Below are 12,194 nucleotides of genomic sequence, written 5' to 3' on the forward strand. Positions count from 1 at the left end.
GTGCTGTGTTTCCGCAGCTACCATGAAGGTTAGAAGAGACTGCAGAGATAATGTTAACAGCTACGCTTCTTAAAGAGGACCCAGAGCTCTGTGTGTGTGTGTGTGTGTGTGTGTGTGTGTGTGTGTGTGTGTGTGTGTGTGTGTGGTGGCGGTGGGGGGGTGTTGATCAGTTGATGGGCGCGGCAGTGGGATGACTCATATTTGGAGTTGCCTAGCTACAGGCACGAGTTGTTTTCTTTAAAGTCAGAGCATGAGTACAGTGTGCATGTCTGGCTTTCATTGAGATCGCAGGGCTTTGTGTGGGAGGCATAAACGCAGGGGTGACACCGAGCAGGAAGCGGGAGGAGCAGACATCGTCCCAAAGAGAAGAAGAAACCACGCGGGGACAAACTGGAGTTAAATGTAGTAATAAGAGCAAAGGGAAAGAAGGGGGAGGGCTACGAAAGAGCGCCCTGGGTGAGGAAGTGAATCAAGAATGAAAACCCCTAGCCAGTAACCATGGAGACAGTTTGGCTCAGCTAAATATGAGGCATTATCTTTTTTTTCCTTCTTTTTTATTAAATGTAAACGGTGGCTAGGGCACCACAGTCGACACACAAAACGTTCACCGCACACAAAGTTGTTCTGCAGCCTTCAAAAGTGAAGTGGCTCACATCCACTGTAGAAAACCTCGGCTGTGTCGAGTTCATAATAGACTCCCGAAGCTGCTCCTGTCTCACTTTTCTATTCAAACCACTGGCAGGCAGCCAGCGGGGCACAAGCAAATGCTCAGAGATAAATTCTCTTAGCTGTGTGTTTAGCCGATTCTTTGATGTCTTAATTTGATTTTGATGGCCCTTCACACAGTGTTTACCTCTGTTCTCAGCTTCTCTTCTCCTGCTTCAATAGGTATTGCAGTGTTTGCTCAAATATACAGTGTATGTTGTAAATAAGACAGTAAATGAATAAATAAACAGAACAATATGTTGTAAAGCACCTACAAGTATATGTTTAAAAGGAAATTGTACAAATAAGCATTAGACGTCAGTTTAAAGTATTTAAAATTGTTCATATCAGCCACTAATAGTGCGTACAGCTGTATGTTCAAAACCACACAATTAAAAGTGAGATGAAATCATTGAAATTAGATTTTTTTTTTTGTAATGTGGAAATTTTGAAATAGATTCAACTGTTTGAATCAGAAACTAAAAACATGTGTGCTTCATGATGTAGTATTTAAAATGTAGTTAAAAATATGCATGAATGAATATGCAATGTAAATAATTAGCATCATCAGGCACCAACAATCTGAAATTATGTTTTCAGAATAAAGATTAGGTTGAACTCAGGATTGTTTTTAAAGAAATGAGGTTATTTTTCAGGTGTATCTTTTCAGCTGCTCGTTAATAGAAATAGCTAATCAGCTGATCTCATGGCAGCAGGTCACTGCATGTAGACATGGAGAAGTTCAAACTGAGCATCAGAATGAAGAATGAAGGTGATTTAAGTGAATGTGGCATGGTTGCTGGTACCAAATGGGCTGGTCTGAGTGAATCAGGAGCTGTTGATCTACTGGGAAAATGTCCAGAAAGCAGCAGTCCTCCGGGTAGAAATGTCAGTGTTCGGTCAGACGACTGGGCACACTCCTTTGACCTGTGGCATTCAGATAGTAGGGTCTGAATTTGGCGTGAACAACATGAAAGCATGGATCCATTCTGTCTTGTACCAGCGGTTTAGGCTGGTTGCGATATGTAACGATGTGAAGGATATTTTCATGCCACATTTCTGGCCCCTTAGGACCAACTGTGCATCATTTAAACACCACAGCCTGCTTGATTATTGCAGCCCACCATGTCCATCTCTTTATAACCACACCGTGCTTATCTTCTGCTGGATGCTTCCGACAGGACAACACACCGTAACGGTGGGTTCACTGTAGTCAAATGGCCTCCACAGTCACCAGGGCTCTCTGTGTGGTTTAACAGGAGATTCACATCATGGATGTGCAGCAGCTGTGTGACGCTGTCATGTCAACATGGATCAAAATCTCTGAGGAACGTTTCCAGCACTTCATTGAATCTATGCCACGAAGAATTAAAGCAGGTATGAAGGCAAACGTGGGGTCCAACCTGGTACTAGTAAGGTAGCAAGCTAAGGTTTGGTATGATTTGTATATAAAAAAGAAATAGTTTGTATTAAAAATCCTGAAACTTTTTGAGCTGTTTATGTCAGTAGATGCTAACACTGTGTACAGCTGTGTGTATGAAGACTAACACCATATCATAGTGTAACTTTGCTTAAATGGTAACATGTATTTTAAAATAAAAAACTGGGGCCAGTTTTGTAAAACGATGGTTATTTTTGTCCATATTTATCAGGTCTTAGAGAAAAAGAACACCTGATTAAAAAGTAGTGTCGTAAATAATATGAATTAACCCACTTTTTTACATCACGGGTGTTACCCTGCTACTCATTTTGGTTCCTAAATGAACGGTATCTTAAATGTCTTTGTCTAAAGAAAGACTAAAAAAAAAAAGTTTTACTGGAAACTGAAACTGATGACCATCTCGCCCCAGAGCAGCAGAGAAAAGGAGGGTGGGAATGGAAACTCTGTGTGTTGGTGTGTTTCTCTGTCTGTGCTGGGTAACTCCCTTAGAAGTTGATTAATTTGGAGTACAGTTTATTCATATTTGCTTTTCTCAAGATGATCTGCTCACATATCCCTGTGCTTATAAACGCTGTGACTGAGCGAGCGGCTCACGCCTTGGCTGACATGCCTGTTCCGTGGCTTTTCATCAGAACCAGTCTGGTGACACCGGGAGCAGAGATAAGGGTGATGGTCTACTTTTGAAATTACACAATTGCCCCTTGGCAAATCAAGAGTTTCAACATCGACTTTTTTGGGCCCCTTCGTTCACTCTGGCTTCTTCCAAGGAGTCCCAGTCACTGTTTTTATAGGAGAGGTTTAGAAATCTCAGAGCAGGGTGTGACATATTGTGAGATGGAACAGGAATGAGGCGAGTGAGACGCTAACCACAGACTGAGAACATTACTATTGTGTAAATACGCCAGCGACTTGGCTGTGGTCAGGCTCACTGTGTTGGCATGTAGGCACCGATGGGATGGCTTTGTTTCACACGGCCGTGTCGAAATCCTCCCTCACTCCTCACTCCTAACAACCACCTTTATTAAAGGATTTTGACGTTGCCCAACCAAAACGTAGAGATCTGCTCTTTTGTACGCCTTGTTCATGTATCCGCATCACGTGGCTGGGCTCTATCTGAGGCTCGTCTCCAAACATTTTAACATGTGTCAAAGTGATAAATGATTAGCAATACCAGTGCCGCAAACAGCCACTAAATCAAAAATGCAGGGCTTAGCTCAAGGCTTCAAGGTGAGACAGGTAATCCATGATTGAGAAGCCCTTGTCTTGGCAGGTCTCATGGCTCATTTGCAGTAATGTGTGTTCCTGCGATTGTTGCAGAGCACATTGAGTTCTGCTTTTCAGCTCTTTAATGAACCCAACAGTGTGCAATAAACTGAAATTGGACCGCCATGAATGAGCATACGCTGAGGAGGAATCAGTATTAGTACAACACTCTGTCGATCACACAGTATGACGACTGTTTTGAGTGATCCAGCACGACAAAGGGCTGTGTGTTGAGCAAGCCACCTGATTGGTTCTCCTTTAACAGTTATGGAGGCACGTGATTTGTCGACTTGTGTTTGGATCTGAGACATCTGCCGTGGCTACGCTCCGACCCCCCTCCCCACCCCTCCTGCTGCATGCACAACTGCGGTGTGCAAAACACCCGCTAAGTTTTTCACTCTGAAAAAAAATGATAGCTGACTGATGCATGACTCATAGCAATTTCCTCTCCCAAAATTACACCGAGAACTTAAAAAAAGGGGGGGCTGGCATGATTCTTGCATAACTAATGTGGCAAAAAAACAAAGAAGTCAGTTTTCCTGTCCAGGCATTCATTTTGTTTTGTTTTGGGGGTTTTTTCCTCAGAAACTCCCAACACTTTTCTAATGTTATGGCGAGATGAACAGGCTGAAGGGAGTGGCCTGTCGCGCTGAATAGAACATTGCAAACCTGAGCTTAACTTCGCTGCAAGGTGGGGTCGACACGCCCAGAACAGGAGCAGGCCCAACCGCATTCTCCTCTCACAGCTTTGTCTTCTCCTTTCTCCTCCTGTTTTCTTCAGCCAATATCACTTTTTTTTGATTGTATATTTTAAGCAGTTGCAGTTTTTTATCTGAAGTCACATTGCACAAATTACAGGACTTGATCACATGCACCGATCTCCCAGCTTTCCCACAGATGATGTTTGGCGTACATTGCTGGATGATGTATGCAACTGCATTCCAAAACCTGAAGTGCGCAATTTCAACGGACTAGGATGCTTTCCCATAGGGCGGGACGTGGAACGTTAGGTCACGTGACTGAGGCGCGGCATCAGAAATAGAGTGTTGAAAGAGTGAGTGAATGAATGAAAGACCACTCATTCATCTGAGGGCTTCTGTAGTCTTGATTCTGCTCTTGTCATACTAAAGAACAATGTGAGACAACAGTGTTTTGTATGGAAGCATGCTTGTGTGCGCGCTTTCATGTTATGAGCCACACAGTTAGCCCTGCTGTGACCTCGAGCAGCCTCTGCTCTGGTCTGCACTAGAAGCTATTTTTTGAAGTGTGCTATTATCCTGCTGGCTCATACCTGAGGCCGAGGTAGCCTAATACGATGCCAACTCACCGCCAAGCTTTTGACTCAGAAATGTTGTTGGCCATACTTTAATTCTCAGCAGAAGCAAACAAGTGATCTCAGCCTCCCAGTCCACACACAGATTATTTTTGGATGCTTCATCTACGTTGTGTTTGACTTTCCTACCTACTTGCATCTGTTGTTATTTTTATCATCAAATTATAGTTTTTTTCAGGAAGTGCCACCTTCCACTTCCTTCTGCTGCAAACCTCGTTTAAAGATCAAAACGTCCAAATGGTCAGAGATATAATCAGTAGACTAAATGATCACGTGCAGAATACTCTATCAGTTTTGCTGCTCATCAGCTCGTCTTTAACCTCGCCATATGCCCTTACACTTGCTGCAGTTGTCTAGTAACCGAATTCAAACTTTGAACTAGTCTCCGCCCCTCGTGCTTCCGAGCGGTTGACATCATCGTGCTTTACTGTAAGTTCACCTGTCATAGGGATTTACAATGCAAGTGGCATTTCAAGTTCTAACTGTGTGGGAACAATTTACACAAATTTAAAATGAGCTAAAATTAAAATATGATGACATTTCATACTCAAAAAGTCGAACGGCACTCGTTGCTGTGATGTCAGCAACTCTTTTAAAAAGAGGAACTTGTGGCTACAATTCATATTTGTTTTTCTGAGTTAGTCACACTAGACTTGGTGGCTCACATGGAAACAGCATGACTGTTGTATAGTGTAGTCGTCCGGTGCTCCATGAAGCTTCTACTCTTAATGTGCAGCTTCTTGCAGCAGCATCTATATTTGTAGCTTTGTCTACTGTTGTGTGTAAGCCTTTGTTATTCACACATTAGCGCTATTGCCCATTGAACTTGCACACTCATACACTACACACAGAGCAAAACAGTTACAACAGAGCTTAACAAATCCAGGTCAAATTAGGTTTTTGTTGTTTTTTTTTTGTAGATGTCAGAAATCACAGAGTATTATCCTCATACTCTGTGAAGCAGACAGCATCTATTCTCACACCACCAACTTGGACAACTAACTAACATGTTTCAACTTGACTGGTTAGTAGAGGCATACAACCATGATGTGGAAATTCTACTTTTTCTAATTCAGTCTTCGCCTCTTACTGTGTCCATTACTGTGAGGGAAAACAGGATGTACAGTGTAACTGCTGTTAGATGTAGTTATGAGGCTCTGACACCAGCACGCTGCATTGTTAATGTTTGATTTGCTGTGGGTTGTGTAACACATTTTAGGCCGTAACTAAATAGTTTATGATGATATGGACTGATAAAGCCTTTGAAAGGAAACCTGTCATGCTCAAGTTCAGCTTCAAATTCTTATTCTTTGACTCAAACTAGGGTGGCTTCTGCGTGAGTCACAGGTAGAACGGTTTCCCCTCGCAAACAGAAGGTGGGTCGGGCTACGGTTGTCACAACTGAGATGATGTGTACCTGAGATAAGAAATCTACTTATTATGATTATCTATGAAATCCTGTGATTTCATAGTGTTAAACTTTAATTTAACTACAGTGAAACTCTTGACAACCGCTTCGCCCTATCATGATTTCAAGCATGGGGAGAACATGCAAACTCCACACATGACCTATATCTGGGGTTGAACCCAGGGCCAGCGCTAACCACTGAACCGCCATGCTGCTAGGCTCATTCGAAGGCTCTTCTAGCTCACAAGGACGCTTACACATACCCTGATCCCATACGTCCACTATTCTTACAGTACACACAGCCTGCATGGCACTGAAAATGAGGACAAGCCTAATAGATTCCCTCTGTAAGGTTCTTCCTGTGAGTAATCTGTGCGATCTGCTAAAGAAGCAGATGACTTTGACTCACTGGAGTCATTGGCAGAACCTCAATCATCAGCAGGAACAGACGAGTAATAATAAGTAATAACTAATGAACTTCGAGCGGCGTGAAATACCTCACTGCCACCCTACTTTCTGCAAAGAACCTCCTCCCCCTTTTCTGCTCCATCTTTTTCACTTAAGCAACGAGCTGCACTCGTTTGGGCCTCCAGCTATTTTTCCCTCGATGGCAAGCACCAACATTCCTTTATCCTGAAACCTCTTCCTCTGTAACAAAAGCTGGAAAAGGCGCATGGCAGTGATTAGGGAGAAACAATAAATTCACAGTTATGTGTGTTTGTGTGCATCCGTGCACCTAAGTTATGATTGTTGGTACATAACATACGCACACTAGTAACAATGTGATTGTGTTTTGGGTGGTTACAGTCTGCTGCCATGGCAACATGCGTAAAATCACTGTCCAAGGCTTTAACCACCCCCCACCCCCCCGCTGCTTTTCCCACATAATGTCAGTGAATCATCACGTGTGTCCTCCCAGAGAAAATCACCACCATCAGCTGAGTGACAAAGGCAAAACACACCAAACACAGAGAAACTAAGTGTCCGTTTGAGCGTTGGTATGTGTACACATAGAGAGAGAGGGAGGGTGGGACGACGAGTGAAGAGTCGAGGAGGAGGAGGTGGAGACGGGACAGAAAGAAAAAGGGGCAGAGATTATGTGATCAAGTCAGCAAGAGGCTTGTCCTGGGTGTGGACTTAAAAAGAGGGCAGGGTAAAATAGTGGGCAGATTGAGTAGAACTTGTGTTTATACATTTGGACACAGTCTGAAATCGGTGTCTTTGAGAGCAGGAGGAATTAGACTTGAAGAGACAAACAGCCACCTAACAGTAAGTCAAAGATTCTTCTTCTTCTTTTGCTGCTTTTCTACAGGTGTTTCATCAAGCTTGAGTGGTGTTTGAATAGAAGCTTGTTTTGTAGTTTTGCATTAATGTTTTGGGGTTTTTTTCATTGGAAGATAAGAAAAGCTAATGATAAAAAAGGCTAAAGTGTGGTGACGTGTGTGTCTGTGCATCTGTGAAGTAGAGCCTGTTTACCTTTCTTTGCTCTACCGTTAAAGCAACTTGTTCCTCACCAGGTTTTGCTCCAGTCTCAGTTCCTGCACCAGGACTTGTGGTTTTGCTACATTCTCAGATCTTGCCCCAAACAAATGTGGTCTATTTTGTGTATGAAAAATATGCTAGAGTCAGATTTAGTCGGGGGAAAAGCCCACAGGAGCAGTCAACATGTCTTCTTTGATTAAAGTGCTCAGTGTGCGTGTTTTAAATGAAAGCATCAGCTTTAACTTTGTTGTTATTGTTGTTGTTTTTCTGCTCACAGCTTTTTTTCATTAAAGTTTGGTCCTTCTTTCTCTATTTGCGTTCTCTGCCTTCAGGCTGAGCCGCAGAGCCAATATTTGCCTTCGCTGTCACTAGATTGGAAGTGGGCAAAACGTGGGAAATTACTTTGCGGGGATGTGCCAGTATGTGCGATCACATGTGCGCGAGCCCCCCTCCCCTTTTCTTTTTGTATACGTGCGTGGTTGCGTGTGAAAGTAAGGGAACTGGCGGGCGTGTGAAGCGTGTATGAGGACCCATCCCATGAACACTCCTTTACCAGCCGAGAGAACCAGCGCATTCCAGATGTGCCTCTTTCTCTGTTCACACCCAGAGCAGCCTTATCGTTAGATACAGCCAAACATAGCTCTTGTATACATTAGATTAACAAATTCTAAACTAACTGATATCTCATGGGCGGGGCCATCTTTTTTGACTAATCAGTCAGCGGGAACAGTTTTTAAAGCTAGGCTTAAGTTTCTTTTTTAAGTCGGGAGATAGCGAGCAGTCCGATTCAGACTAAGGGGATCAGGTGTGGAGCATCAAGGTGCAGAGAACAGAGTGTAGTCTCTACAGTTATTTTAGGGAGTGGCAAGTTCCTCCACTGTAATCACCATGCCCCGAGACAAGCCCAAACTCAACTGCCTGTCATGAACTTTCCTCCACAGTTGTCTCTATACCAGAGGTATCTGCTTTCCCAGGGATACACTGATTTTGTTTGAAACACAATTGCCCATCAGCGCTTCTGATTCTTTTACTGGGAGTCGTAAACCAGGGTAATTAGACGTTAAGAAGCCACGCCCTGAGCGGGTGCCAGGTTTGGGCCTAGCTTTGGTGCACTGAATGCGTGCGTTCATGAGGATGTGTGCGCGCACACACACTTGGGACTCGCACGAAAGGCTTCCTTTACTAAAGAAAAACCAAACAACACAATGAGTTAGCTGTAGGCCATGCTTGACTGTTCCTTCCTAGTCTGCTTGGTTTATTTTACTCGCCCTGTTACATGTTAAAGTTGTGCCTTCCTCTCTGCAGCACAGTCATCATGCTGATTCTCCTCGCCGCCATCTTTGTTCTCCACATCGCCTGCATCATCATCCTCCTGACGGCCACTATTGACAATGTAAGTGCAATTCTTGTTATCCGTGTATAGACTTCTTCCATGCTCAAGCCATAATTGCCCCAGCATTGCTGCTAGCCTCCTCCCTTAGCTTCAGGCCTTGTGCATCTCTGACATGATGGATGGGCAAAGAGTTGAGACTGATTCATCTGTTGAGGAATTCATTCCTTCTCGGCGTGCGGCCAGCTGTTCTTCTGGATGGCCACATGTTTGACATTTCTGTGCGATATATGGTGACGAGCTCTGTGTCATCACCCCATACCGCTGAGCGTCTTACCCAGATACGTCACACAAGTGCGCATACCTATATGCGAGTCTCACCTGCGTTGCAGCCACTGTTGCATACCTGAGTGAGATTTGTCTCAGTTAAAGGAACGTGTGAATTCCTTCTTCATATTGTCACAATTCCCCCCTGCAAATGCACACCATAACTGCTGCTGCAGTATCTACCTGTTTAAATTCCACTCATACTGATTCACCGCTTTTACTTTAGCACACAAGAATTCTGTTAATATTTTTGCAAATATTGTCTTTGTCTTCCCCGTCAGGCCTGGTGGGTCATCACAGCCGGAAACATGCCCACTGATATATGGGCCCGCTGGATTTTCGTGAATAACTCATGGCATTCTGTTGATCTTCCACACTACCCAGAGAGTAAGAGAACATGTTTCCATGCTTGCACCTCTCAGTGTTACGTGTTCGTATGTGTAGAATCAAAGTAAGAGATTAGTAATAGTTTGATGCTATGACATGTAGCTGGTCAGTTGAGTTAAGCAGAGCTGCACAGGCGCAGTTAGATGCACAAACACACTGTGACTGCATTGTGATTTTAAACAGTGATGCTCCATTAATAAGGGAAGATAACTAAGATTTAAATATATATACGGTGCATTCTCTTAAGAGTACTATCTGATTCAATACTTTAGGACCTGGAGCTCACATATTAAATATAACACCTATTTTAATCATTGAGAGTTGAATCCAGGAACATGCTTTTTATCTGCATCATTTGGTGGGACACACAATGAGTTTACACTCACCCAAACTCTGTATTATTTGCATTGCAAATGAAGACTGTTTCCTAATCCTTTTGTATGCAGTTATTGCCTTGAGTCAAACATACAAGACTGTTTTAGCTGTTTGTGATCAGCGTCTTTTTACCATAAAGCATTTGGCGTGTTTGAACGTAATGTTCCTGCCTGTCAGCATTGCAACTGTGTCTGAGATTTTCAAAGGTTCAATGTGACTGCAGTGCTGCCGTTTCCAGGGAGTGTCCTTAAGCTATTACACCCCCCACACCCTTTCACACACTCTGTATCTTCATTGCGTTTGCTCTCTCTGGCTCCCCCTGCAGGTTACCTCCAAGCAGTGCAGGCCAGCTCGGTGCTAGCTTGTATATTCTCCATCATTGGAATCTTCGTGTTTGTGGCTCAGCTCTTCACCCTCCCCAAAGGACAGAGGTTCCTCGTCTCTGGTGTCTTTCAGTTCCTTGCCTGTGAGTATTTCTTTTTTCTCTTATATTTTATTCCTTTCACTGAGGGTGTTTCTCTCTCTGTATGACGTCCGCTGATGTGCATCTTCACTCGTCTCCATGTTTCCTTCACTTCAGGCCTGTGCATCATGATCGCAGCCTCCATCTACACAGACGGCTTCCATACTACTGAACAAAATCTGGGTAGTTACGGCCATTGCTTCATTTTGGCGTGGATCGCCTTCGCTCTCACATTCCTCTCCTCCATCATTTACTTCGTGCTACGCAAGAAGACTGCGGAGTAGCTCCAGAATTCAAACCTGGAACCCTTAACTGAATCTGCTCTTCCAGCTAAAATCTGGCTTTAATTACAGTGTGTGGTCTGTGTTTACATGTATCTGTTTTAGACATCAGATTTGAGCTGCTAGTGTATATTCAGCGATAGATATAGTAGATCTGCTGATCCTCCTCAAATACATACTGGTGTTTAACTGAGCCTGCTTTCAGATAATCGGAGTTTCGGGCTTATTTCTTCAGGCTCAGTCGATCACAGCTGTATTTGAGTGTATTTCCAGCCCAGAGTGGGGCTGGATTTATTGAGGGCATCTAATGATAAACAATCTTTTATTTTTTTTAATTACATAAAAAAAGGCCTTAATGTTTATAAGATGCTATCATAGACTAAGACCTATTAATATCCCTCTATTATAAAAAAAAAAAAAGCAGTTTGTAATGTACATTTATAATATGGAAATGGGTGAGTTTTATTGTTTAGAATTTTTTTTGTTAGTTTATTAATTTTTAATTTGCCCTTGTATTACTTCATACAGTGTGCCACTGAATAAACAGAGTGAAAACATAATGCAATCAACCCGTAGCTAATCTGTTTGAAGTCTTACATAATATATAAAAATATAATAAGACTATACAAAGATATACGGTGGAAAGCCGATATTATGATGCTGCTGAGGTTGTGCTGTAATTGTTTGTAATTGGGAAGACACCAAATCAAGCGAAACCCTGGAGATACAGTTTAATACTAAATGTAAAGGCAAAATGAATTTACTTTGCTTCAGCGTGAATGCAGAAAACACATAAAAGCCTTTTGGTTACGTTCTCATGGAGTGTTTGAAAGTTGTCATTTTACATAACTCAAAGACTCAGCTGTCTTTTCTGGTTGTAAATGTAGTCATATTAGTTTCTAAAAGCATAAATTCGATCACCCAGATTAAACCTGCTTCCACACTGAAAGGCAACTAGCTTTACTCTTGGTGTATGAGATGTAGTCTGTAAATATAATTTGTTTCCCATGACGCTCTGTATGCTCTTGTTTATTTTTGCTACCTTTGTACGTCATGATGAATGACACTGACAGTGATTTTTACTATATTAAAACGTGATTTTCAATCAGTTATTGGAGGTGTTTTTTCTTTCTTCTCCAGTTGTCACGACATGGATTTCTTAATTAACTACACTGGCTCACAAAGTGAAGGTTGATATACATTTTATACATAATGAGGAGCTTCTGTATTATGCTCAGTCCTTATCCACATGTTCTTCATTTAAATAACAGACATTGCAGATTGTAAATAACAAATGAATACACTGGTTTATGAATCACTAAAATGTTATTTTCTAACAAAAGCAGTCCAAAGGAAACACATCAAATGTTAAAATTTTATTATTTTCTAAAAAAAAATG

General features: G+C 42.4%; 1 protein-coding gene across 2 annotated transcripts; it reads left to right on the forward strand.

Annotated features, from left to right (window-relative positions):
• The first annotated feature begins 1,256 nt into the window (after window positions 1-1,256).
• emp1b (epithelial membrane protein 1b) lies at window positions 1,257-11,907 on the forward strand. Of its 2 annotated transcripts, none has more exons than XM_084926638.1 (5): window positions 1,257-2,082; window positions 8,938-9,025; window positions 9,571-9,676; window positions 10,377-10,517; window positions 10,632-11,907. In XM_084926638.1, the coding sequence occupies exons 2-5, from the start codon at window positions 8,948-8,950 to the stop codon at window positions 10,796-10,798; spliced, it is 492 nt and encodes a 163-aa protein (XP_084782764.1). In that variant the 5' UTR covers window positions 1,257-2,082; window positions 8,938-8,947; the 3' UTR covers window positions 10,799-11,907. The 2 variants fall into 2 exon arrangements, with proteins under 2 accessions (XP_084782764.1, XP_084782763.1); XM_084926637.1 differs by lacking the exon at window positions 1,257-2,082 and adding an exon at window positions 7,237-7,419.
• The last annotated feature ends 287 nt before the right edge of the window (window positions 11,908-12,194 follow it).

Source organism: Perissodus microlepis, chromosome 4 (assembly GCF_051167445.1).
Source record: "Perissodus microlepis isolate ML-2025 ecotype Zambia chromosome 4, ASM5116744v1, whole genome shotgun sequence".
Taxonomy (NCBI): Eukaryota; Metazoa; Chordata; class Actinopteri; order Cichliformes; family Cichlidae; genus Perissodus; species Perissodus microlepis.